We start from the raw sequence: 27,857 nt of genomic DNA on the forward strand, positions 1-27,857 counted from the left end.
CTTTTTGGGGGGTTGAAGTCTCTTCATTTCTAAGTTTGAAGTCTTGTGCAGCAGGAGGTCGCTGAACCTCCTCAAACAGCATCTTCCTGAAACTCCATTTAAACCCCTTTAATTTCCCCTCCAGAGCTTTCAGGTCATCTCTTGTTCCCAAGGATGACTGTGCTGGCACAGGCACACAAAAAAAGGCAGTTTTGGCACAATCCTGAGACTCAAATGAGCTGGAGCTGTTGACACAGAATTATTTGGCAGCTTTGGTAGCAGAAGAAGAGAAGTCCTTGGGTTACTTGCTCACCAATAGAAAATCAGTGGGAGTTATTTATTCTGCTTGAAAGCAGCAAAACAATTAAATTTTTGGTTTCCATCAGGGGAAATGTAAAGGTCGCTGTGCAAATGCTGTTTGGAATTGCACAGTGACCACAGTTTAACCACTTTTCCTGTGGAACAAACAGGATTTTGGCTCTGCTTCAGCACAGTTCACTTTGGCTCAACCTCTCCAGCCCAGCCTTGCCATTTCAGATGCCAGCTGCTGATATCCCCCAGCAAACGAGCCAGCCTGTCCCTGAAACAGGAGTGATCCCCTCCCCTGTGCCCCAGATCAGCGTTTAAAAATAAAGAAATGGCCAGATCCTCTGCTCATCTGCTTCATTTAACAGAGCCATCGCTGGAAAATGCAGCAAATTGTCTTTGATCAGGAGGGAATGGTCAGTGCCCCTGGTCCAGGCCAAGATGCTGCTGCAGGGATTCATCTGCCTGGCCCAAGAGATGGATTGGAGCTGATTCAGGTGCAGGAGGGTCCCTGGGCAGTTTTCTCTTTGGAGAAGGGCCCAAGAGATGGATTGGAGCTGATTCAGGTCCAGGAGGGTCCCAGTTTTCTCTTTGGAGAAGGGCTCTGTGCAGGTGTGATTTGCTCCTGGCTCTGCTTTGGAGCTGAGGTTTCCTTCCCTTTGTCACCTGAACAGCTCAGAGCCTCTTGGAGCTGTGGTGTGCCTGGATGATCTGGGATTCAGCTGAAACATGGAATTAACACTGCAATCCAGGAGCTTTGTGGCCTGGCTTGGGTGATTAGTGTGAGATTTTTGTCAGCACAAAGTGAAAAATCTGCCTGAGAACCACAGTGTGAGATCCCTCGGCTCAGGGATGGGTCTGGGCTCCAGGAGCAATTTATCATCACATTTTTCACTAATTCAGCTTAGAGACAATTGGCTGCTTGTTAAACACTGCAATTTCTCTCACTTCTGTGATACTCCCAAACCAAGGGCTTGGTCCATTTTGTCCACATGCATTTCCTTGTGGTTTTTCTCAGAAGTGAGAGATGTCCTCGGGATTTTTCTGGCTGCAGGTGTTTGTGCTCAGTCCTGACGTTCTCCCAAGAGTTTCTCCTGAAATCCTGGGGCTCAGTCTGGGCGTGAGGGCAGAGGGAGCTCGGCTGGGAGCTGCTGTGGCACAGGGGTGGCACAGGGGTGGCACAGGGGTGACAACACCTCTGGCACCACACCTGGGCCCTGCCAGCCTGGGAACAGGGATCAGCCCGTCCTGGGAGCTGCCATGTCCTGCTGCAGCTTCCCAGCACTGATGGACCTTTCCCTTTTCCCTTTTCCCTTTTCCCTTTTCCCTTTTCCCTTTTCCCTTTTCCCTGTTCTCTTTTCCATTTTCCCTTTCTCCTTTTCCCTTTTCCCTTTTCCCTGTTCCCTGTTCCATTTTCCTTGTTTCCTTTTTCCTTTCCCTCTTTCCTCTTTCCCTTTCCCCTTTTCCCTTTTCCCTTTCCCCTTTTCCCTTTCTCCTTTTCCCTTCTCCCTTTTTCCCTTTTCCCTTCTCCCTTTCCCCTTTTCCCTTCTCCCTTTTCCCTTTCTCCTTTTCCCTTTCCCTTTTTCCCTGTTCCCTTTTCCCTTTTCCCCTTTTCCCCTTCCCCTTTTCCCCTTTTTCCTTTCCCCTTTCCCTTTTCCCTTTCCCCTTTCCCTTTCCCCATTCTCCTTTCCCCTTTTCCCTTTCTCCTTTTCCCTTTTCCCTTTCCCCTCTCCCCTTTCCCTTTTCCCCTTTTCCTTTCCCCTTTCCCTTTTCCCTTTCCCCTTTCCCTTTTCCCTTTCTCCTTTTCCCTTTCCTTTTTCCCTTTTCCCTTTCTCCTTTCCCCTTTTCCCTTTTCCCTTTCCCTTTTCCCTTTCCCTTTTCCCTTTTCCCTTTTCCCTTTCCCTTTTTCCCTTTTCCTTGTTCCTTTCCCTGCAGTGCACCCTCTCTGTGCCACCTTTCCCAGCTCCATGGTTATAATCTGGTTTTCTCCTTCCATCCTCCTCCTTATTTTGATGTCAGTGCTCAGTGGGGGAAGTTTTCCCTTTTGTACAACTTTGCTTTCAATGTAACAGCTCTGCTTTCCTGCAGAAAAATTGCAAATAGGCTCTCCCAGCTGCTTTGTTCCTACTCCCTGCTCCTTTCTTTCCTCAGGATTTGTGTTGGGAGAGGAGGAAGAAAATTCCTTCCACGAGCAGGCTGCCAGTTCAAGGAGCTCCTGGTGTTTCCCTTGGGGCTCCCTCCAGTCCAGAGCAAGGAAAACAAATTCAAACCAAGCTGGTGGAACCCACCAGAATATTTCACATTAATTTTGGTGATTTATTAAGTCCAGAGTAGATCGGGGAAATTTATGGCATTGTGTTTTTGTGTTGTGCATAATTTGGGGTAAGATTAATTCCTGTGTGATAAAGGAATAAAAAACCACAGTGAAGTCAGGCTTGTGCCCTGGAAATGGTTTCCAGGCTCTGCTAGAACACAGTGAAACAAGATAATGGGAAAAATAATGGGAAATGTGGTTTGCTGTGTAATCACTGGCCTCTGGAGATTTTATTTTGGTGACTCAGCAGACACAGAAATGAAATCTTGAGGCATTTGGCCACTGCCAAGGTCGTGGCTGTTGCTCTTACAGCAGGATTTGAAGTTTCACAATAAATTTGGGGCAAAAAGAAAGAGAATTCCAAGGTGTTCCTGGCACCCTTGGCACTGAGAGCTGCCCTGGAGCTCCTCTGGGAGGGATGCTCAGCTCCATCCTGCTCTGCTCCATCCTGCTGTGCTCCATCCCTGCTTTGCTCCATCCTGCTCTGCTCCATCTTATTCTGCTCCATCTTGTTCTGTTCCATCCTCTTCTGTTCCATCCTGCTCTGTTCCATTTTGCTCTGTTCCATTTTGCTCTGCTCCATCCTGCTCTGCTCCATCCTATTCTGCTCCATCTTATTCTGTTCCATCACTGCTCTGCTCCATCCCTGCTCTGTTCCATCCTTCTCTGCTCTGTCCTGCTCTGCTCCATCCTCTTCTGTTCCATCCTGCTCTGCTCCATCCTGCTCTGCTCTGCTCCATTTTGCTCTGTTCCATCCTATTCTGCTCCATCCTGTTCTGTTCCATTTTGCTCTGCTCCCTCCTGCTCTGCTCCATCCCTCCCTGGGCAGGTGGGAGGGGGAACCAGCCCAGGGCTCCAGCAGGGACCCCCCAGCTCTGCCCCCTTCCCTGCGAGGAGCAGCCAAAGCTGAGATCTGATAACAGAGCCTGCTTGGAGCAGCTGTCTGCTGACAAGTATAATAAACTGTATTAATGGTGTCATTATTATTCCCTAATTAAAAGCTAATAACTAAGAGTTAATTGCCTTTAAAAGATGAAGCAGTGCCATGGCAGGGATTTATCTCTGTTTTTCTTTGCTCGCCTGGCTGTGCTGATATTTTCAGGCTAATTAATTGAATCAAATCTTACTGAAAACTAATAATCTCCCTGTGTCGATTCAGCCAATTGAATTAAAAGGTATTTGCTGTGTGCTGGGCTCAAACAACCCCCTCAGATATTTATAAATATTTCTCTGTGTGTGTGTGTGTGTGTGTGTTGTCACCTGGGGTCACAGGGTCAGCAGGACACAGTGGGAAAAGCTTCAGGAGGGGAGAAGTTTCTGCTCATGTTCAGAGCAGGGACATATTTTGATTTTGGGGTGCAGGTGCAGCTACAGAACCACGTGAGAAACCCCCCAAAAAGTGACCCCTCTGCAGCTCCCGTGGTGCCAGCTGAAGGGAACCAAATGTTCTCTTTGGAAGTTCACTTTATCGCTGCTCATCTTCAGTGCAGAGAAAATTTTATTAAAGTTCCCCAAAGAGCAAATTGTAAATTCATTAGGGCCCGTTTTGGACTGCACCTTCTCTCATTTTGGGTAAAAAGGAGATTAGAAGTCATCTGGGCTCCGTGATAATTAAAAAGAAGATGCTCAAACATAATTCTTAATTAAACAGCAATGAGATAAGAACTTGTGTAGTCTGCTTTTGGTGTGTTGGAAAGATGCAGAGGTTCCCATTGTAATTATGTGATTTATGATCTTCCACACAAAGATGTAATTAGTTTTTTCTCCCCCCTTTTTAAAATTTAAACATTATTTAGATAAAAAATTGTGCAGCAATTTGAATCTGCTTTTCCTGAAGGAATAGTAATTTGGTTTGATTTATCTTTAGGTTTCAACCTAAAAAATTTATTTGGAGCTAAAAGGGGATACCATAAAATCAGACCCCTCCTGCAGGTCCAAGAGCTCTGAGGGCACCTCCAGCATCTCCTCCCCAGCCTCTGAAAATATCCCATGGCCCAAACCTGCAGGGCCCACGGTGGGTTTATTTTAGTTATTTTATTTTATTTTATTTTATTTTATTTTATTTTATTTTATTTTATTTTATATTTTATATTTTATTATTTTATTTTATTTTATTTCATTTTATTTTATTTTATTTCATTTTATTTTAATTAATTTAATTTAATTTTGTTTTATTTATTTTTAAATTTTTTTTGGTAGTTTTCCTTGCATTTCTGGCTGTGTGACCTTGGCTGGGGAAAGGTTTGCACCTCTCCCTGCTCTGCTCTGGAGGGGTGGAGGTGGATGTGGTTATCCCACATTTTGGACAGCCCCATCCCTCTCCTGAGCCTCAGCAGGAGAATTCCAGGATGGTTTGGGTTGGAAAGAACCTAAAACTCATCTCACGGACAGACACCTGGAGCCCCATCAGTCTGAGCCTTAGCAGGGTGATTGCTGTCCTAAAAAATATAAAAAAAATATAAAATACATCTGTGGATTAATAGGTGTATAAATATAAAAATACAAATATACTAAAATACTAAATATAAAGTTACATCTATGGATTAATAGGTGTATAAATATAAAAATACAAATATACTAAAATACTAAATATAAAATTACATCTATGTATGAATAGGTGCATAAATATAAAAATACAAATATACTAAAAATATGAGATATAAAAATAAAAATCCATGGCATCCCCAGGCTGCCATTCTGCCGGTTCTTGCCCTGGGAAGTTCTTGGCTCTCCCAGGCCTGGCATGGGAGTGGGTCCTGACTCACTGGTGCTCAGCAATTTCCTGAACAACACCTTCCACAGCTCAGGCACAGCGTTGTACATTTAAATAGAAGAGATTTTTTCTTTTTTTTTTAATCATTTGGACACAATTTTTCTTTCCCTGGGGGGTTTCTTATCCTCAGTAAGCCCGGGCTAAAGCCCTTGTGTAACCCCTTAATCTGGGGCTGCCATCTGCACCCTGTGTGCCCGCTGTGGGCACAGGGCCAGCCCCGGCTCCTGAACCCCAATTTCTGCCCCCATGGCTGGGAGGAGCTGGGATTTGGGGTGTGGGGAGATAAAGGCACGGTGGGGTTGGGATTTGAGGCTTTGATTGCAGAGGGATCCCGTGGGGGTCAGCAGGCAATGGGAAAACCTGGGGGGTTAAAGGGTGGATGCATCAAATGGATGGAGAGAGTGTGGTTATCAAACTTTATCACACTTTATCACACTTTATCACACTCTATCACACTTTATCACACAGCAGGGTCACTGCTGCTCTGCTTCAGCCACTGGGCACCCCATCCTGCCAGGGATTGGGACAGGGACAGGGACAGGGACAGGGACAGGGACAGGGACACCTTCCACTGTCCCAGGATGCTCCATATCCCATCCAGCCCGGCCTTGGGCACTGCCAGGGATGCAGGGATGCTCTGGGCACCTGTGCCAGGCCCTGCCCACCCTCCCAGGCAGGAATTGTCACAATTGTGGGGCTGCTGCAGTGACTGAACTCGCGGTTTCCTCCCTGGGAAATGTGGGAGCAGGCTCCCTGTACCCCCTTCCCAGAGGATGAACTTGGAGCAATAGTCAGACAATTTTCTCAGCACCTCTGAGGGTATTTACTTTTTCCATTTCAGTTCTACATCTGTTCACTCGCCGACTTGGAATTTGCAACCATCTTATTTAGGAGAAGGAATTGATTTCTCGCTCTGTTACTGCTGCTCTTGCTATAATTAAAGCATATTGCAACGTGAGGAATTTCTCCTGGCCTGGGAACTGCTTTGCCACTTGGGTAATTCTGTAAACCAAGAAAAGCTTTTCCTTTTCCTCTGGAATGTAAATTACAGCTACAGCTGCTTTAAAGCCTTTGTTCTGCTGCAGGGGCTGGGGGCTCTTGGTTCAGGGCTGTGCAGGGGCCTGGGGGCTTTTGCAAATCAATCCCTCAGGGATTTGGCATCCAGGCTGCTGCAAACTCCAGCTGAGGCACAGACTGGTCCTGCCCAGGGTGTGAATGGGAGCTGGAGCAGCCCTGGGATGGGCTTTGCTGCTCTGAGCTTTGTGGGCAGCACTGGGGAGGTCTGGGTGAGCCTGGGGCAGGGCTGGGGCTGGCACAGAATTGATCAAAGTGGGAGCAGGATCCCCTCAGGGATGGGATCAGCGCTGGCTCTGGGTCCTGCCAGGATGGTCCTGCTTGGAGCCTGCACTGAGCCATGCCCTGCACATCCCAGCAGGAAAAGCTGAGCTGCAGGGATGGGTTTGGCTCTGCTCTCAGGCTCCTTCTCATCTCTCATAAAATAAAAGGGGGCTCTGAGATCCCTGGTGAAACCTGTCCATGCCTTAACCCTGCTCTGTGTGGGGAACTGGGTCTGTGTGGCTCTGCAGCCCCTGCCCTGTGAAACATTCCCTGCAATGATTTCCTCCTTCCCTCCCTGCTCACACCTCTGATAAAATCTCTGTCAAAGCTGCCATTTGGAGCTTGTGTGACAGAGAGAGGGAAAAATCCCTGGGATCAATAAGGAACAATAACCCTGCCTCCCTCCCTGCTGCAAAGGGGCATTAATGAGCCATCACTTCGAGTTTAATTAAAACCAAAGTCAGCCCCGTGCCAGGTCTGGCACAGCAAACCCAGAGAGACTGAGCTCAGAGCAGGAATTCCTCTTTCATTTGCCCTTTGCACCTGGGATGGGGACCAGGCTGCAATCCCAGAGCCTGGAATCATTGCTGTTTTCATTTATTTTATCATTTTTTTACCTTTTATTAATCCCTCCATCGGGCTGCCGCATTCAAAAACTGCAGCTGGGATGTGATTCCAGCAGCTGCTCCTGGGGCTGCTCCCTGGGAGCCTCAATCCTGGTGGGCACTGCCAGGGTCCCAGGGAATGGTCCCGAGGCTGCCAGAGCTCCAGGAGCTCTCAGGGATGCCCAGGCTGGGATTGCTGGGGTCTGTGCAGGGACAGGGGCTGCCCTGATGATCCCTTCCAATTAAAGATATTCCATGATCCTGTGAAAAGATTTCATCCAGTATTTGCCTCCCTAACTGGCTTCCTGTGGAGTTGGTTGGGATTTTTTGAAAGATTCCCTTAGCTCCCAGCTGCTGTTCCAATTCTCTCTGCCACTCACCTTCCTGTGCTCCTTGTGGAATTTATTTCAGTTCCGTGAGGGGTTTGCATTTCAGCTCAGAAAAGGATGGGAGCAGAATGAGAGCCTGGAGAGCAGTGCTGGGGATGGTTATTGGCACAGAGAGACAGGAATGGCAGAGCTGGGAGCGCAGGGGGAGGCTGAGAAACAGAGCTCAGAAGAAGAATCAGTTTTTCCTTCCTACTCTTCAGTGATAACATGAAGAGAGCAACAGGAATCCCTCCCTGATGAGAGAGGCTGAGGTGCCTCTCCTGTGGCTCACGGCCGAGCTCTGGGGCCACTCCTGCTACAAATTCCCTTTGAGTCCAGACCATGAAGGCAAAACTCGTTGCTGTTCCCAGACTGCCTGGAGGGCCACGAGCTGTGGGTGTAAACCAGGAGATTCCTGGCTTTTATTCCTGTCCCTTTTTTCCTGTGCCATTGGGTTTGATGTGTGCTTGGCTCCCTCCCCTCCATCTCTCACATTTTGGAGGTGGTGCCATTCCCTGGGCTCTCAGCTCACCTGATGCTGATCGTGGCTCTCTTATTTAATTTTTAATTAATTTTTTGTTCATTTCTTTAAGCTGGAGTCAAGCTGCTGCTGCTGGTGTCAGTGTAGGGAAGGAGAGGGGGAGCTATGGAAGGGAGGGAAGGATCCCAGCTCAACTCTTCCATCAGTGCCACCCCTGCCATGGCAGGGAAACCTTCCCAAATCTCCCCAGATGAGCAATTTCCTTCTCTGCAGCCACGTTTGGCTTTTACAGGCGCCTGTTTTCAGCAGGACAGGTTTGGGAGGCTCTCCCACACACACAGGGCTGCAGCACGTTCAGACAATCTTCCTTTAATACAAAGTCAATATATCTACATACACCGTGGTATGAAAACCACTTACTGTTTCAGTTTGAAATAACAGTGTGAAAGCAACAGCACTTTGCTCTCATACAAAGAAAAAAACCTCCCCCCTCCCCCCAACTTGTCCAGTAAGATTTTGCTGCAACATACTTAGAAATTTTGGGCAACTTTCACACAAATAAGTAAAATCTCGAAGAAGCCTTTCAGTCGGTTCTGGTTTTGTTTTGTTTTTTTTTTTTTTCTTTTTCGTTTTTTCAGTTAAAGACAGGAAATGGGTTGTGTGGGGGGCTCTGGGCAGCACTTGATGGCCATGATTACCCCTTCTAGAAAAATAAAAAAAAAAACAAAAGGAGAGGGCAGAGGTGAGCAGAGTTTGGGGCAGGGTGGCTTTTCTCAGATATTCTGAGCTCTGTGTGCAGCTGCAGGAAAACTCCTGGAGCCACAGCCAGCACAGAGAGAGGCCAGGCTGGGTCTGCAACACACCTGGGATGGTGAAACACCTGATGGGTGTCAAAGCTCCAAATTCACACCTCTGTCTCCAGTCAGCAAAAGCCACTGGTGGTGTTGAATGTCCCAGTTCAGCCCTGGCCCTGCATGGCCACGGCTGGAGGGGAATTGGCACCACCACCAGCCCTGCACCTGCTGCTCCCCCCTTCCAGGGACCTGGGATATGTCTGTGATTGAAAACAAGAGAACCCAGAAAAAAAAAATAAAATTACTAATAATAAAAAAAAAAAAATCCAGAAAGGACATTTTGTTCTTACATGAGCAAGTTAAACCTTTTAAATGGTAGAAAAGCAATATGTAGAAGTAGCAATTTGCACTGCATTTTTATATATCACAGCCATTACACGTAACATTTCTACAGTGAAAAAATAGACTGTCTTTGAACATAATATGAACAAATAAGCAAATTTTTTCTTTTAAATTCATTGACTGATATTCTTTGTCTTTAAAAAAAAAAAAAGGAAAAAATACACTATTTAAAAAAAAGGTAATGTCACTTGTTACAGTTACATCGATACTTTAAAGAAAGCCACTCACAGTATTTGCCATTGGATGCACCTTCCTGGATCTTTCCCAGTTCTTTTACAGCTGGGGCATGTTGGGGACAGTGGGAGATGTGCAAGGAGTGCCTGGTGCTGGGCCAGTCCTGAGAGGAGCTCCCGAGAGCTGCTGAGTTCAGAGGCGTTGAGGGGCTGGCACCAGGTACCAGCTGGATTTGGGCAATCAATTGCTGCAGGTGCTTGTGGGGCTCCTGGCAGGGAGATGCTGCTGGCAGGAGCAGGGGGCAGCAGTGGGCTGTGGGTGTGCAAAGAGCCTGGGGAAGGGGCTGCCTGCTTCCCACCCTGCTCCAAGGGAAGCCTGATGTGCTGGGAGGGGGCCCAGGCCCAGCAGCCAGAGACCCCAGCCCAAGCAAGGGAGGGGTTACCCCCCACAGCCAGCTCTGGGGGTTGTGACTCGCTCTTTTATCCTTTTAAATACCCTAAAAAATAAATTTTGGAATTAGAAGAAATGAGGAATGTTCCAAGTATTCAAAATGTGAGCTATAAAACCTCTGGCGTGGCAGGGGCATCCCGTGGATGTTTGCAAGGTGCCTGCAAGCCCAGAATCATCCCAATGCTGATACTGAGGTTATTAAGACTCCAGCTAGAAGAACTCCTGACCCTAAATCTGCCTAAGTGTTGAGATTTAGCTCCTTTTCTTTCACAGAACACCTTCAATTCTGCAAGTGACTTCCTTTAAAGACTGCCAACTACATTAGTAAATAAACTGAACTCTAATGATGTAACCAAAGTCGGTTTTTCCTTCCCTTCTCCAGCAGAAACGGTTCCCAAGGTGTGTTGTAGCTTTTGGATCAGTTTCCCCATGTCCATCCATCCATCCATCCTCCCCAGGGAACACCTCCTGAGGTTCCAGAGCAGGTGTGAGCAGCCCTCCTGGGCTGCCCCTGCGAGGGCCAGGTCACAAGGTGGAGATGCCCAAGGGGTGTTCCTTCCAATCCTCCCCCCTGCTCCCGATGCACTGTCCAGATGAAAAGGTTCTTCTTCTGAGTCAGTTTTGTAAGTTCAAGCGCTCCTCCTGGGTCAGAAGAGGCCTTCCAGGACTGAAGTGGTTGGTAGAGTCTGCACAACGATGGCTTTTTATGTTGCATAGTGATCAAAACTTCCCAGATACTCCAGAGCTGCCTGGTAACAGAACTGGTATTCATCCTGCCAACAGCAAAGAGAAGCAGCCTCAGAGGTTGGGAATGGCTCCTCAGGATCCCTGTCCTGCTTTCCACACAGCACAAAGCTGAGCAGGAACCTCTGTGATTCTCAAAGAGCTGAAAACTCCTGGGGGAGGGAAGTTCCAGCTCTCCCTTTATGCCTGTGCCTCTCAGATATTGAACATCCCCCTCTCCTGTCAGCTCCACAGCCAGATTCTTGTGCTTGGCTAAGAATAGAGCCTCCAGACTGGCATGGAATCTTTAAGGGAATTTCTAACAATAGGAATCTATATTTATTTTAAAATTCATTTTGTACTTCTTAGGTGAAGTCAGCAGTACAGCCTGGGCTTGCTGAGTGACCTCAGGTGAGGGTTTGGTAATGGTCAGAAAGGCCAGGCTGGACAGGGCTTGGAGCAGCCAGTGAAGGGAGTGAAAAGAGAGGGGCTGGAGGTTCCAACCCAATCCATTTCATGATCCCTGGGACAGGTGGGACCCCCCCTCACCTCTGTTTGCACCATTGCAGGTCGTTGTGTTCGCAGCATCTTCACTGTCTGGAAAATATCTACAACCCCCTCGTAGCGCATCCGCTCCAGGACGATGCTCAGGGTGATGAACACTCCGGTCCTGCCCACGCCAGCACTGCAGGAAAGGGAGGAAATCATCAGAGAACTGTGTGCTGCAATGTCCAAATGTTCCTGTCAATGCTGCTTGGGGTGGGGCTGCGCCCTGTGAATGTGTTGGAAGTGGAGAGCCTGGGTCAGTCCTCCAGGAGAGACACCCAGAAATAACCCAAGTGCCACAGTGTGACCCAAAAAATGTTTGGGTAGGGAAACATTTTCCTTTGAGGAAGGGAAATTTAAGAAGTTAAGAGCTTTAGGTAGTGGTAAACAGCGTTCAGTGGGAAAATGATTCATAATATGTAATATTGGGCTTTTGAAAATGAGTAATTCTAATAAGAATGGATCATCCTGTCCTGCCTGTGGGTAAGGAGGTACAATTCTTGCTAGCAGCAAACAGCCTAGCAGTGCTGGAGGTGTAAATTGGGCTGAGACTGGTAAAAAATACTTCTAATTCTTTAGGTCAAATGTTGTAGATATTCTATAGATATGCTATATGTCACACTGTGGCTCCCATCTCCTTCAGAGACATTTCATCTCTCTAAATATAAAGAGTCAAAAGCCTTGAGAGCAGTGCCAGGGCTGAAGGGAGATGAGTTTGGCTGGCAGAGGCAAATGTTTGGCACCAACACCCGCAAGAAATCTCCTTGCAAGGATGGGGTGGAAATGGAGGATATCTGGATTTCAATTCCTTCTGCTCTCCCACATCCCATCTGGGTGAGGTGTGTGCAGGTGCCTACCTGCAGTGGACAGAGATGGGGCCATCCTGGCCAAACTGCTCCTTGGTCTTGTGCACCTGCCCAATGAAGTCGATGAAACCTTCTCCTGATTTTGGCACACCTTGTTCTGGCCAGTCAGTGAACTGGAACTGACGGACAGTTCGTGACTGACCATCCTGGGGGACAAAACAGGAATAGTTCAACACCTGTGTTTGTGACAACACACACAAAAGGCAAAAAAACCCCCCTATTTTTGCTGCTAGTTTGTTAAAGGGCATGAAAAGTTGTGGCAGCTCAGTGTTGTAGTCAAGTGCACACGTATTTATTATCCAGCCCCATCATGATGAAGCTGCTTGTGTTGCAGCTGACATTCCTGGAGTCAGGCTGTCAGCACAGATCCATATCCTGGCAGGTGCTGAAAGCTCTGACCACTGCAGACAGCACAGATGGAGTCTTCAGCAAAGGAACGTTCAAGGTGAGGTGTTGGCCCCTCTAATCAATCTTCACAAAGAATTGCCACAGTGTCAGAATTACAGCTGACAGGAAGATAAATCTTGTTCTATGAGGACTGATGAGGCATCCTCCTCCTCAACCTTGCAAATTGAATTATCAGGTTCTGGAATACTTTGGCAACCTCAAAGGCTGTGCTGTGAGAGGGAGGGTTATGTCTGCTACAGAAATTTGAGAAGGTATTGAAATGTTCCTTCAGATGAGAAACCTGACATTGAATCGAAGATTATTGGAGTGAATTTGTCCCTTTGAACATGACTGACAGTGGCTCCTCTCCAAGCCATAGAAGTGCTCATTTTCTGAAGGGTGCAGAAAAACCTTTGCAAGATTTTTATCAGCTTTTGTGGGGAAATGCTTTCTGCTTTCACCTCAAATAAGCTGCAGCTAAACCCCAAAGCCAGGCACCTCTCTAACAAAGCAAGTGAGAGAGGTTTGAAACTACTTTCAATTTGTAAGAACAAATATTCCAGTCCAATCTGTGTGTGTGTGCTCTGTTCCTCATCACAACTGAGCTCTTGGGCACATGGACTCCAAACCTCCCTGGGCAGCCCCTTCCACTACCTGACCACACTTTCCATGAAGAAATTCCTGCTGATGTCCAACCTGAACCTCCCCTGGCACAGCCTGAGGCTGTTTCATCTTGTCCTGTGAGCAGAGCACCTTAATCTGTGCAGGGGCTGGACTCGATGATCCTTGTGGGTCCCTTCCTACCAGGACATTCCATGAGCTCTCCTCCACTGATAACCCCAGAGAAAGTGTGGCCACCTCAGCCAAGCCCACCAAACCCTTCTGCCAGCCCCTTTCCATGCAGTTTGAACTGCCCCACGCCAGCACCTACCCTGGCATCTGTGACCTTGAACTCCCTCAGGATGTACTGGGGCATGTTGTACTCAGCCATGGGGTCCACCACGAAGTACTGGTACCGTGCTGAGCGCTCTGCAGGCCAGTACTGATGGCACTTCTCCTGCCAGGGCAAACAGGTCCTGTTAGCCCCTGTCCCTTGCTGCAGGATCCCCTGCCCTGCCCTCCAGGATCCCTCCCAGCCCCACTTACCCGCCCCATCTCACGCAGCTTGGTCAGCATCACCACGATGGTGGAGTTGTTTTCCCAGAGCATCCTCCAGAAGTCCTCGGTGGTCTCTGCCAGCGGCCCCTGCGTGGCTATGTAGGCTCTCTGCTGCCTGGGGAGCCCAAAGCAAGGAGGGGTCAGGGGGGTGAGCACTGCAGGGGCAGCAGCTTTGGGGAATGCAGGGAAAGGCTGGAGAGTGGGAGAGCACATGGAAGTGCTGGGGAAGGACTAGAACTGCACAGGGTCTAAAGGGGTTGGGATGTCTTTGGTGCCAGTGGTCAAAAAAAAAAAGAAAAAAGAGCCAATGGTGAAGTTCTCCTTAAATATCACTTCCAAGGGGTAAATCCAACCTCCAGGCTGGATTAATCCCAGTGCCACAGTCATGGCCAGCACTGCTGGTCCTGGACAGGAGGAAAACCTGCACATGCAGTTGCTTTGTTCCCTCCAAATCCACCCATGCAGGGCTGCAGCTCCCAGGGCTGGAGTTTCCTGCGGGGATTGCAATGCCCCCAAATCACAGAGGTAACAAAAAGCCCAATCCATACTTAGAAACCTCCCAACAGCCAAATCCACCCTGGGCTGACCCTCTGTGCTCAGGACCTGCAGCTGAGGAGGGGCTGCGCTGCTTTAGAGGATCATTTAATAATAATGTAATAATGTAATAATTTAGCCATCACAGAGGCAATTTAAGACCACCACAGGGGAAAATCTCCTCAGCAGGCTGGATTTGGGTGTGGGGTGGGATTTAGCCCTGGCTCCTGTGATGGGGCAGGTGATGGGGCAGGTGATGGGCAGCAGAGGTGATGGCCAGCAGGGGCTGCCCGTGCAGGTGATGGGGCAGGTGATGGGCAGTACAGGGGATGGTGCAGGTGATGGCCAGCAGAGGTGATGGCCGTGCAGGTGATGGGGCAGGTGATGGCCAGCAGGGGCTGCCCGTGCAGAGGCAGCCGGGGCTCGGGGCGGGGCGGGGCGGGGCCGTACCTGTAGCCGTCGATGAAGCTGGCGTTGATGTAGTCGGAGCCCTCGACGCCGCGGATGGGCTGCAGGCACACCCGCGTGGTCTCGTAGGGCATGATGTTCACCAGGCGGTTCTTGAACTTGTTGCAGGGCAGGTTGGCGCTGATGAAGCGTGAGGTGTGGGCCTTGGAGTTGGCCAGGCGCTGCAGGCAGGGGACACCGAGCTGGAGGCTGTTCCTGACCCCCTGCCAGCCCCTTAACCTGTCCTACCCCTCTGGGTGCCCTCCTGGGGTTTGTTTTTGGGGCTGGGGCACAGAGACCAAGGCCTTTCCCTTAGCAAAGCTTTCAGAAAACAGCACTACTACTAAAAAAGTTAAAACCCTCTCCAATTTAAGAGGGAGCAAATCCATTCTGGATCTGGAATGAGCAGGGAAGCAGCCTGCAGTGCCAGGCAGGCTTTTCCAGGGAACTGCATACCCAGCAATGCAAGTACCTCCCACATGGAAGCAGCAAGGTGCCACCAGCCTGCCGAAGGCTCCCTGCGACCACCAAGCCCTGGGCAGGCCCAGCCTCACCTTGAACTCCAGCTCCATGCCCGTGACGTGCTCCCTGGCCTCGATCTGTGCCAGTTTCTGGATGTAGCTGTAGAGGTTCCGAGCTGGGACCTCGGTGTTGCCGCAGGCCACGGCCTCCAGCAAGGCATCGTGGATGAAGCTGTACTGGTCCTCTGTCTGCACCATGTAGTTGCGCTGGGACCTCATGAGGGTGACGTGCCCGTAGATGTCCACGGTCTTCTCGTGCTTGATCCTCTCCAGCATGGCGTCGATCACGATGAAGCAGCCGGTGCGTCCCACGCCCGCGCTGGGGACAGGGCACAGGATTGGCCTTCACTGGGCAGTGCCTGCCGCCCCTGCATGCTGCTCTGTGTCCCCTGCACGCTGCTCTGTGTCCCCTGCACGCTGCTCTGTCCCCTCTCTACACTGTCCTGTCCCCCCTGCACACCCCTCCATCCCCTCTCCACACTCCTCTGTCCTGTCCCCTCTCCACACTGCTCCATTCCCCCCTCCACACTGCTCCATTCCCCCTCCAAACCTCTCTGTCCCCTCTCCACACTGCTCCATTCCCCCCTCCACACTGCTCCATTCCCCCTCCAAACCCCTCTCTCCCCTCTCCACACTGCTCCATTCTCCCTCCAAACCCCTCTCTCCCCTCTCCACACTGCTCCATTCCCCCTCCACACCTTTCTGTCCCCTCTCCACACCTCTCTGTCCTGTCCCCTCTCCACACTGCTCCATTCCCCCTCCACACCTCTCTGTCCTGTCCCCCCTCCACTGTGACACCCCGGGCCAGGCACAGCTGTAGCAGCCCCCCCTGAGGGCTGGCAGGATCTAAAAACCCCTGTTTAATCTCTCAGATCTCTGCAGCTGAAAAAGCACCGATGTTGTAAAGAGTAACATGCGTCACCTCTCTCCCTCAATGTTTTTGTGCATCAGGTAACATCAGACCTGTGTGTAATGGCATTTGTGCCTCAGCAGGGCTCTGTGCTCTCTTGTGCCACTGCTAATAAAGGGTTTCCTTTTACCATTCCAGTGCTGTCCCTTTTTTCCTCGAGCCCCCTTGATCTCTGTTAATTAGACTGCCTAACACCTGAACCAAGCAGGTGACTGGAGCTTTGGCAAGAATTTAGCAGCTGATCTGGGAGCTGGTTGTGAGCTGACAGCTCTTTATTCATTTTCTGAGGTGCACAATAATTGCCATCTGCAAGGGTAGTGATAAGTTGCCCACTCACAAAGACTGTTTAAATGGCATCCTCCAGCAGAGGCAGGATTAGCTTCCCCAGCAGCCTGCACAATTCAGATCTTCCCCCAGTGCCCAGGAACCTGCAGGCTCCTCCACACCCTCCTGAGGAACACAGGGATTTATCTGCATTGAGGCCTCAAGGATTCCTCACTGGGTTGTAAATTGAATTAGGGAATGTTACCTGCCTTCAGCCTGGCATTATCAGGAAGGCTGCAGCACTCAGAAACCCTCTGTCAATCACTGTCAGCCCTGCCTTGGGCAGCTGAGGCAGCTCTGCCTCCCAAACACCTCCAACACCCTCTGAGGTCACACCTGATCCTCTCCTCCTTTCTAACTGTGGCCACAGACAGCCCCACCACACAGAACCAGACCCTGGTACAGCACCAGGCATTTCCTTTTGCTTAACAAGACCATCAAATCCCGGAATGGTTTGGTTGCAAAGGGACCCTAAAGCTCATCCAGTCCCACCCCCTGCCATGGCCCGGGACACTTTCCACTAGAGCAGGTTACCCCAAGCCCTGTCCAGCCTGGCCTGGAGCACTTGATCCAAGTGATTTGGCCCAAATAGTAATCCAGTGGTCTTAGGAGCCACTCATCTTGGTGCAAGTCCAAGTGAAAGTAATGGACCTCTCACTAGTCCTGAACACATTCATAATCTTAACCCTAGTAACCCTCTCCACCCCCATCCTATTCCCTCTTCTATCCAACAACCTCAGAAACACTCCTAGCACAATCACAAACACAGTCAAAACTTCCTTCTTCATCAGCCTCATCCCAATAACAATCTACATCCACTCCGGAACAGAAAGCCTCACCTCCTTCTGGGAGTGAAAGTTCATTATAAACTTCAAAATCCCCATCATCCTGTTCCCCATCATCCTGTTCCTCATCATCTCAGGAAACGCTGAGCTCAATGGAATGCCCAGGTTCCCTTCTCAGCTGCTGCCTGGGGATGCACCTGTGGCCCAGAGCTGTCCCTGTCCCCAGGTAAAGCCACCCCCTCCCTCGCAGTGGCCCCGTGCCAGGGGAGGGCAGCAGTACCTGCAGTGCACCACGATGGGCCCGGCGTCCGGGGGGTTGCAGGTTTTGACCCGTCTGAGGAAGGCCAGGAAGGGCGTGGGGTACTCGGGCACGCCGTGGTCGGGCCAGGCCGTGAACTGGAACTGCCGCACCTCGCGCTTCTCGCTGGAGCCGTTCTGCAGCACAGGCACAGCACGGGGTCAGGGACAGCAGTACAGCATGGCACGGGGTCAGGACAGCAGCACAGCATGGCACGGGGTCAGGACAGCAGCACAGCATGGCACAGGGTCAGGACAGCAGCACAGCATGGCACGGGGTCAGGGACAGCAGCACAGCATGGCACGGGGTCAGGGACAGCAGCACAGCATGGCACAGGGTCAGGACAGCAGCACAGCACAGGCACAGGGTCAGGGACAGCAGCACAGCATGGCACGGGGTCAGGGACAGCAGCACAGCATGGCACGGGGTCAGGGACAGCAGCACAGCATGGCACAGGGTCAGGGACAGCAGCACAGCATGGCACGGGGTCAGGGACAGCAGCACAGCATGGCACAGGGTCAGGGACAGCAAAACCAAACTGCCTGGCCTGGGTGTGCACTGAGCACAGCACAGGCACAGACAGCACAGGGTCAGGGACAGCAGCACCAAACTGCCTGGGCTGGGAGTGCCCTGGGCATAGCACAGCACAGCACAGGGTCAGGACAGCAGCACAGCACAACACAGGGTCAGGGACAGCAAAACCAAACTGCCTGGGCTGGGTGTGCACTGAGCACAGCACAGGCACAGGGTCAGGGAGAGCAGAACCCAAACTGCCTGGGCTGGGTGTGCCCTGAGCCACAGCCCTGGCTGTGCTCCCCCACTGCATACAGGGAAGGGTGGGAGGTGCTTCAGAAGGACCCTGCTTATTAATAATGTCTGTAATGCTTGTTGTTATTTTAATTTTATTAAAGTCGAATCATGGGATGGTTTGAGGGGGACGTTAAAGCTCATCCAGTGCCACCCCCTGAATGGCCCATATTATTTGTTGATAATGTACAGATGTAAGCTTGCCTTGTAGAGGGAGGACCCTGGTTACTCATTCTCCTACTTAAATATAGGTTGTTAATGGGGAGGGAGTTATAAAGTTCTGATATTTTTGTAGTGTAGAGCTTTAACGCACTCTTTGTTGATGGGCCCACAGTATAATTGGGGAATCAACATTTATCCACTCATAGAGATTGTATTATTTTTTAAAGGAGCTATACTCCTTTGAAATAGCCCTTAAAACACTTCATTAAGGGCTATTTTTGTGGGTTCGTGGGTTTTCCTTGGACAAGAATTGTTTCACAGGCAGCCAGCTATCACCCAGCTCGGTTGGGAATAATGGCACATTCACAGGATGGTGAAGGGGACATTAAAGCTCGTCCAGTGCCACCCCTCCCATGCAGAGGGTGTGCCTCCCTCCTTGTTAGGAGGGAAATCCAGAGCTCTTGGGGGTGGGAATGAAGGTTTGGAACTGCCATGAGCCAAAGTGGTGACATCAAAGATTTATTGATCTTTTGGAATGTTGCAGCCTGAGACCCCTTTGTAACTGGAGCCTGCAGGTGTAAATAGTTCAGGTTATGTGACCCCTTCCCCTCCACTGTTCTGAGCTTTTCCCTTAAGAGAAACCCTTGAGTATTCCTGCAGTTCACCAGGAGTGTTCCAGCCCCTCTGCAGGGAGAAGAGGAGCAGGAGGCAGCTCACCTTGTGCAGGGAGAAGGTCCTGACGCAGAAGGTGGCCAGCTCAATGGTGTCCAGCAAGGTCACCTGGATCATTCCGTAGGTGTCTGTGCCTCGGCCTGGCCAGTACTGGTCACACTTTATCTGCAAGGCAGGAGGGATGGCTCAGTGCTGGGCAAACCCTTCACTGGGAGGGGATGCTCATTTCCAAACCGCCCTGGTACAGGGGAAGCTGGTGGCAAAGGCAAGGGAGGTGCAAGGAGTGTCTCTGCACAGCACCAGGACAGGGACAAACCCATCAGAAAAAGCTCCCACTGACTAAGCACAGACTTTGATGCTACACCAATCCCACAGACAACAGACTGGAATGATCCTGAAGATTAGAGGGAATGTACTGGGGCTTGTTAAACAAGAGAAGTGAATGTGAAACTTGCCACATGATTAACTCCAAGACAGACATGCAGTAGGATCCAGCAGCCCCTTCTCCTGGAGTTGCCAAGGAGGCTGCAGCTTTCCAGGGTGAATGGTTTGTTTTTTTGAAAGCAATGAATCACTGAACTTTCAGGGTGCTGGCAGAGCAGGCAGAAATCCCCCCCTGGCTGCACATCAAAGGGATTTGCTGTTCCCTCGACTCTCCCCTCCAATCCCCCTGGATTATGACTAACCAGTCATCCCTCTCATGCATCTTACCCGTGATTTCTCCTCCAGCTTAGTCATCATGACAATGGTGGCTGAGCGCTGCTCCCACACCATCCTCCAGAAGTCCCCAAAGGTCTCTGGCAGGGGCCCCTGGGTGGCAATGTAGGCGTTCTGCTTCCGGTACCCGTCGATGTAGTTGGCATTGATGTAATCACTGCCCACAATTCCTGTGTCAAATCAGCAAAAATCAGGCATCTGCAAGGACTTCACACAGCTGGAAGCACGAGGAGATTTTTGCAGGGTTGCTGTTAGAGAGAAGCTCACTGCAGAAACATCAGAGCCTTGGTGGGTTAGGATGACCCAAGCTCCTGGCAAGGCTTTCTCAGCTCAAGCTCCTGCACTGCAGAGAGACAGTAACTCCTTGCAAAAGGTATTAAAGAGACCAAATATCAGGCCTTGAAACTGTGGTGTTTTTACTCATGTGTTCAACAGAAGCAAAGTCCTGGAGCAGGGCTCCTGCTGCATCAGTGTCCGTAGGACAAACCCGAGTCCTTGTCCCAGCCTGCCCCGAGCCCAGGCAGCAAATGCACCTGGTCAATGACTGTGTGGCCCATAGTCTAATGCCAGGCATTGAGCTACAGCTGGACAGAGTAAAGAATAAAGCCAGGCTTGATTTAGCCAATGAAGGCTTTGAAATTACAGGCTTTGACTTGCTGTAAATTGCCCGCTGTCATTTTTAAGAGTGTTTTTTTTCCCTACTCGCATGAGTTACAGGCTATTGAGCTCCAGCTGCTCGCCTGGGTCCCTGCTTGAGGGTTTGGGATGAGCAGGAGGCACTGCCAGAGTGAAGAGGTTGATTGGGACATGGCAGGAGAAAGCTGCTCTGAAGTTAAAACGCCCCTGGCAGGCGGCGCTGCCCAGGTTCAGCTCCAGAGCCGGCGCCTGGCACGGAGCACTCGGGGCTGCTTTGGCTGCTCCCGAGCACAGCGAGTGCCTGGCAAGGCTGGCAGGATCTGCAAACCCATGATTAACTCGGTGCAGAGCCCTTCACTCCTGTCTGCAGGGGAGCCAAGGCTGGGAGCAGCACCAGCGGGGATTGGGCTGCAGCAATGGGGGCTGCTCCTGGCCAGGGGTGAGCCCAGAGCAACCTCCCTGTCCTCAAGGGCACTCGGGAACTTCAGCTGCTGGGAAATGGCTTTTGATGAAATTTCTGCAGGGTTCCCTACCCTTGCTGCTTCCCAGCCTGAAATTTCAGGAGGGAGAGAAGGTGGCTGCCATGGCAGGAGCATGTTTAAGGCTGAGCTTCCAGAATTAATCTCCTCTGCAGCCCCCTAGGGTCCACTCTGTCATTTGAAATGGTGGCGTGAGCTCCTGCAAGGTTTCACTGTGTGACAGCCTCAGCTTCAGAGAAGTCACAGAATTAAAGCCACTGCTTCTTCCTGACCAAGCAGGCAGTCTGCATCCTCGACAAATCCAGATTTCAAACAAAGAAAAAGCAACAAAACTATAATTCCTCCAGCTCCTTTCATCTTCCAGCCCTGAACATAAAATAGAGCCCAGTAGGAAGGAGCACAGGAGCCAAGACATGTCAGAACCTCTCACATGCTTGAAAATTCAACCTTGGCCCATCATCCTTGCACTGTTGGTCCCTCACAGAGCCCTGGGCAGAGCTGGAACTGCTGCCTGCATCCAGCCCCAGATCCAAGACCAGCCCAAGTGTCCTTCACTCCCTTGCTTGTGCTCTTCTCCCCTCCCTTGAATGACAAAGCAACTTTTTAAAGCCTCTGCTTTCCTTGGCTCATACAATATTAATCTCGGAATTAAACCAAGGCAGAACACAGTCAGCTTCACAAGGAGAAACATTTAAAGCCCTCTAATAGCAGACCAGAGCAATCCAGATTTGTGCAGGTTTTTGGCAAATCACCCTGCTCCGCTGCTGCTTCAGCTCTCCCCCTTCCCCGTGCCCCTCAGAGCTACCGTGGCACAGGGAGATTATTTTAGCAATTCCCTGGTCTCAAAGGCTTTGGAATTAACCTCTCCATTCACCAGGCAGTTACCAGGACATCCCACATCCTCTCTGCTCTGATGATCAGCTCTTGGCAACGCAAGACTGGCCTCGAAGGCTTTATCCACCCGGCACAGCCACATCCTGAGCCCATGAAACTCCAGCATTATCTTGGCAGCAGCAACCCAAGCAGGTGCCCTGTTCAACTCCATCTCAAGCCCCTCTTATCCTGGCGTGCACTGGAGCAGCTCTGTCAAGAGCCACGAGTTGTGAAATTTAATGTAAATTTTCTGACTGCACCATTGCTCACATAAGCAGCTCAGGAAACAATTTATGACCTGCCAGGCCTGCTCTAACCCCTTCTTATCCCCAGCCTTTTAGGGGCCAGGGCTGCAGCAGGGGCCTCATATCAAGTGATCTTTGTGCCTGTACAACTCAGTGGCCACATCTCTGCTGCTCCTGCTGCCTCTCACATTTGTACAACCAGCCCTGGGCTTGCTTCCACTCCTCCTGAGCAGCCCTGCTCTGCATTCCCACCACCCTGCTCTGCTCCCTCTAAAGCACTATGTGGTCTGAATGCTTCCTGTTAGTCAGAGATGCATCAAACAGGCATCTCCAAGCAAAGGGAAGGCAGTTTCTTGATAAACCAGCCCTTGATATGAGGGATTGCAGCTCCAGGGGAATATGTCAGTCACCAGAATTTAACAAATGCCTGGTTTACAGAGGTATCTCCTGCTTGCCAAACTCCCAGGGAGACGTAAAGAGAAGAATACAAATAGAGATGAGAGAAGAGCGTGTGTTCCCTGCAGGAATGCAGCCCAGCCCTGCCTGGAGCAGGGGGTGCTCCCTGCCTACCTTCGATGGGCAGCAGGATGACCCGGGAGTGGTCGTAGGCGATCACGTTGGCGTAGCGGTTCTTGGGCTTGTTCACCTCCAGGTTGGAGTGCTCCCAGGTGAACTGCTGGCCAGGGTCGATGGACTGGAGGGATTGGGAGAGGAAATGGGAGAGCCAGTGAGGAGAAAAGCAGCAAATGCAGTTCTGAGCTCTTGCTCCACGTGGCTCTGCAGGTCGCACTGAGGAGCACAGCAATCACAATCTGCCAAAACCCAGCTTTGCTGTGGGACAGCCCCAGCCCCTTGGTCCCATCTCCCTTGGCCCCAGGTGGAATATCTGAGGTCATTCCCCCTCTGGACTCAGCACCAAAGGTTTCCAGTGCAAATGGGGAGGAAGCCCCACAGGAACCTGGCAGGGACAAGAGTGCATCCCCCAGCACAAAACAGGGGTAGGGACCCCAGCCCTAGGACACTCAATCAACATGGATTTTTCCTAGAAGGGATGAAGGAATAAACAATGAAACGCACTGGAGAGAAAAATCCCCTCTGCCTGTCCTAGTGATTTATGCCAGGTTTGGTGGTCGGGTTTTTTTCCCTCTCTAAAGTCCAGCTGTCCCAGATATGGAAATTAGGTTAATTACGTTTACCTCTAAATCCTCAGCCAGAGAATTAAATAAAACAAGGGCTTAATTCCTTCATCATTTTGCAGAGCCCTTGGGGTTTGCCTCAATTGGAGGCTTGGCAGGAACGTGCAGAGCTGTGTTTGCTGCTGCTTGCTCTCCCTCTGACTGCCACCCTTTGGGGACGGGGTCCCAGATCCCAGACCCACCCCTCTGAGCCAGCCCCTGCTACCCTCCCTGGCTGTGCCCAGCCCCCGGGCACAGCTGCTACAAAACCATCCACAAAACAGAGCTCAGAGCTCGCTCTGGCTGTGGAGAATTCCTAACTAATGGGTATTTATACTATTGTAATGTGTCTGTTTGCTCTCCATCCCTCTAATCATGCCTCGCCTTCACTTCATTAGCGATGTTTGTTCAGCTCTGGCTCTCCCTCTGGAGGAGGCTGGGCTGGCTCAGAGCCAGGGCACTCGGGATGTGGCATTATGCAGATCAGCCTCTGGAATCTGGATGGAGCACAGAACGAGCTGCTGCTGCCCCTGAGACCCAGCGTGGGAGGAGAGACCCAGGCAGAGCAGAATGGGCCTTCTCCAAGGCCTGACCCTGCTCCAGGTGCCCGGGGATCAGGGAGTCAGGGCAGGGAGAAGCATCCCTTGGTTTGGAAAACATCCCCAGGCTCCCTGCCTGCAAACAGACACGGGCAGTCCAGACTCACCATTAGCCTAAAAATGCCAGGGCATTTGATGTCTTTCAGCAACAAAACCAGGAGCAGAGAGAGGCTTTTTACACGGGCATGGAATGATAGCACAAGAGGCTTTAAACTGACAGAGGTTTTAGGTTGGGTATTAGGAGAAATTCCTGCCTGTGAGGTGGGGAGGCCCTGAGCAGCTGTAGCTGCCCTTGGATCCCTGGCAGTGCCCAAGGCCAGGCTGGACAGGGCTTGGGGCACCCTGGGACAGTGGAAGGTCCCTGCTGATGGCAGGGGTGGCCCTGGATGGGCTTTCAGGTGCTTCCAACCCAGACCAGTCTGGGATTGGTCATTACCTTTTCCCTGTCACTACCAGGATAGGGAAAACGTGCCTAAACCCCTCAGAAAAGACAAGCAAGCACAAATCATCCTGTTTTCCCATCTTTAGCTCCATGGCTGCTGATGGCATCAGCTGTGGAGCACTCCCTGCTCATCTCACCCAAGCTCAGCTGTAAAAACTGGGTGTCACAGTCCTTCACTCGGTCTCCTGTGTCCAGCAGCAAGTCATGGGCACCCCAAGGGCAGCTCCATCCCTTCCAGGACTGCATCCCTTCTCTGAGGGAGCTCAGCCTCTGCTGAGCCAACAGGAGCAGCTCATGGACCAACCTCTTTCTTTTTATGAGCTAGAATTGAACCCAGCAAAGCTCTCAGCAAGTACTTAATTTTCAATACATAAATAGCTTTTAAATTTCAGCTAACCAGGTCTTTAAAATGAAGCTGTTCATTTGGATGAAGGCCTGTCTGAATTCCCTAATTCCTGGCTCTGCAAACCCATGCACAGCACTCACTCTTGCTCATACCTCATACTCTTGGGATAATTTCAGGTTATCATTAGCTTTGAGATGCTCTGTGTGTTCAGCCAGCTCGGAAACGGGGATGGGTGGGTGGCTGAGCATACCTAAAAGACAAGACAGCAGGAAAAGAATCTCATTTAATAATGACTAAAATTCACAACCGTTGCGCATTTTATAAGAAAGAAGGAACAAGAAAAGAAAATAAATTACAATGTAAGATCTGCAATGAAAGTAGGGAGGTTAGAAGAGAAGAATTCAGGGCTCGAAATTGTGTCCTTGGAAGTAAAAAAATAAAAATCAAGGAAATTAAAAAAAAATAAAACCACAGTAAAATGAGAGTGTTCCCGTGATGGCCCCATTTTCAATGTGGAAATCAGAGCAAAACAAAAAGGAAAATCCGAAGAGCAGATGCGTGTTAGCGATTCCAAAGTGGACTTGGAATGAGCAAACGCTGCCAGAGGAACCCACGCAGCAAATGGCACAGCACCCGCCAGGATCAGGAACCAGCTCCAACAGAAAGGGAGGCAGGGGCAGATCCAGCCAACCATGGAGATGTGGGCAGGAGATGGGAATATGCAGATGGGGGGAAGCAGGGGAGGCTTTTCAGGAACTGGACTTGATGATCTTGAAGGTCTTTTCCGACCTCAGGGATTCTCTGGGTTGCTTTTTGCGCAGCGCTGCCTCTGGAAATTCTCGGTCTGCTCATGGGCACTGAGCTCTGACCTCCAGCATTCCCAGAGAGCAGCCAGGCCTGGAAGCACCCAGCAGGCTCCTGCTCCCACTCCTGGCTGCTGGGGGATGTTCCCTCTGAACATCCAGCCCCATCCAGCTGGGATGGACGGGCAGCAGATCCTGCTCAGGCACGGGGATTGGGCCTGATGCTCCTGAGATGGTTCAGCTGCTGCCCCTGCAATGCCCCCAGCACTTGGGTGTGCTGGTGTTGAGGCAGCCAGAGCTGCCAGGGAACTCACTGGGGCCATACTGGGAGGTCCCACTGGGTCGGACTGGTCCAACTGGGGCACATCTCAGCCAGCATTGGGGTGAGCAGCCATGGCTGACTCAGTTCTCAGCCTGGGATTTGCACATCGTGCTCTGAAAGGGGCAGCTGGAGCTCTGGGAAGAGCAGAGACCCTTCCCTGCCCACAGTCCCTCAAAGGCTTTGCTGCAAACCCACAGGAAAGGAAAAGCTCTCCGTGCTTTGCTCATCTGCATCAGATTATGTTTTTCCAAAGGCTTCCCATGCTGTCTGCCAGCCTCCCCAGAGGCCTGGAGAGCAGCATTGTGAGAAGCCCTGGGCAGTGCCCCCGATGAGAAGGACAGGAGTGGAGAAGAGATGGAAGCCAGGGAGAATTTCGAGCCCCGTGGGTGTTGGTGGGTGACAAAGCAGCGGCGTGGCAGCAGCATGGTCAGATACTCTGAAAACTCAGCACAGAGATGGCAAAGCAAGCATGACATCCTCAGTTTTACAGTGACTTGGGAGAGGTGCTGCTTCCCCCAGGCCTGGGCACGGGGTGAGTCTGCCAAATCTGGACAGGTTTCTCCTAAGCTCACCACACATCTATTTTCAGCACGAGGAAATAGGGCTGAAAATAGATGAAGAGGGGAAATACACCAAAAAAAGCTCACAAAAATAACCCTGAACTATCCTGGGGGCTGTGCTGGCTCCATCCCAGCCTGCTGGGATCAGGGCAGGAAACCTCTCTTGGCTCATGGAGAAAAAACTCCCATTTAATCTCTTGTTGTCCTGTCCCATCACACCTGGAGGAAGGTTATTTCTCCACCTGCATGGAGGGGGGCTGCCATCCACCCCAGCACCAGCTGCAGGCTGGGCTGGTGGGAGGAGCTGCTCCTCTCTCAGTGTGGGATGGGGAGGCCACCCTGGCTGGGATGTTCCACATCAGACCAAACCAGTTTAACACCACCAACACTCCATGGACGTGTATGTTAAAAGGAGAAAATAAACAATCTGAAACCCCAGTTGTAACAAGGAAGAAAAACCCCAGATCCTCCTTGGCTCAGAAGTCATGGAGCAACATGAGCAAGAAGCTCTGAGCCTGTGGGCTGCATGGGAAAGGCCCACTGTGCCAATCTGGAATGAGGACTCACCTTGCCCTTGAAGGAATTTCACAGATTTCCTTCATAAAACCCCAGGAAAAGCCCAGAGTGTGACCCCAGCAGCTCTGCCCTTTGCTGGGATCATCCTGCTCCCCCTCCAGCCCTCCCTGCACAGAGCCTGGCTGGGAGCACGTGGCAACTCACCCTGTTCTGCTGCTGTTAAGGACAGAAACTCCTCATGGGATTGTTTCCCAGGGCTCTTTGGAATAAAAGAACCTCTGAAGCAATAAACACTGCCCTGGTCTAAATGCCAAGTGCACGGGGTTTGCAGTAGGATCCTGAGTTTGCCATGGGATGAGGCAGGAGTGGCACTGCCTCAGCTCTTCTCTCCTTTAATGCAGGAACTCATCTGGGGTGTGAGGGGCTGAGTTCAGCCAGGAAAATTCCCACATCCCCTCTGTTACAATGAAAGGACAATGGTGACATATTCCATACCAAAGAGACCAATATTTGGGTGTAGCTACCCAGGGAAATTTCCCAGCCCTTGCATCTCCCAGCACAAGCAGCATCTGTGACTCTTCACATTTGTCAGCTGAAACCTCACATCCTTCCCTGCCCAGTATTAAAAAAAAAATCCAAGCCCACACCACCCAGCAAGGCTGGGATCTTGGCTCCTAATGGGATGAAATCTTTTCGAGCCAGTCTCATCTAACATTTCAATCACTTGAATCTCTCTAATCTTATCACAAAAGACTTGATTCTCTGTGCACCAGCCAAGACATCACCCTGACATCTGCCAGAGCCCATTATCCTGCAAAGTCACCGTGGCTGGAGGAACTCCTGTGAAATCTGGGGTGGCCTCTGCTCCCTGTGCTGCTGGAACAGCTCAGTGCCAAGGAGCAGGCACCTGCCACAGCTGGGAAATCACTTTTTTCCCCCCATGAATGAAAAGGTGCCTGCGTGGCTCTTTCAGAGGGGGATCAGCAGCTGCAGCTCCAGTTTCCCTTTCCCTGCATTGCA

General features: G+C 50.8%; 1 protein-coding gene across 1 annotated transcript in view; it reads right to left on the reverse strand.

The window, feature by feature from the left end:
* Positions 1 to 8,517: 8,517 nt before the first annotated feature.
* PTPRS (protein tyrosine phosphatase receptor type S) overlaps positions 8,518 to 27,857 on the reverse strand; it is a 165,159-nt gene continuing 145,819 nt past the window's right edge. The window contains exons 24-35 of the mRNA XM_071451787.1: positions 24,789 to 24,886; positions 22,645 to 22,768; positions 19,836 to 20,011; positions 19,170 to 19,289; positions 17,466 to 17,620; positions 15,200 to 15,485; positions 14,649 to 14,827; positions 13,653 to 13,779; positions 13,438 to 13,563; positions 12,111 to 12,265; positions 11,257 to 11,392; positions 8,518 to 10,757 (exon numbers count right to left, since the gene is read on the reverse strand). Of these exons, the coding sequence (XP_071307888.1) occupies positions 10,689 to 10,757; positions 11,257 to 11,392; positions 12,111 to 12,265; positions 13,438 to 13,563; positions 13,653 to 13,779; positions 14,649 to 14,827; positions 15,200 to 15,485; positions 17,466 to 17,620; positions 19,170 to 19,289; positions 19,836 to 20,011; positions 22,645 to 22,768; positions 24,789 to 24,886 (1,751 nt within the window). The 3' untranslated portion in view covers positions 8,518 to 10,688. The remainder of the gene's footprint in view (positions 10,758 to 11,256; positions 11,393 to 12,110; positions 12,266 to 13,437; positions 13,564 to 13,652; positions 13,780 to 14,648; positions 14,828 to 15,199; positions 15,486 to 17,465; positions 17,621 to 19,169; positions 19,290 to 19,835; positions 20,012 to 22,644; positions 22,769 to 24,788; positions 24,887 to 27,857) is intronic.

Source organism: Agelaius tricolor, unplaced genomic scaffold (genome assembly GCF_023055355.1).
Source record: "Agelaius tricolor isolate 1412-34295 unplaced genomic scaffold, bAgeTri1.0.p SCAF_33, whole genome shotgun sequence".
NCBI lineage: Eukaryota > Metazoa > Chordata > Aves > Passeriformes > Icteridae > Agelaius > Agelaius tricolor.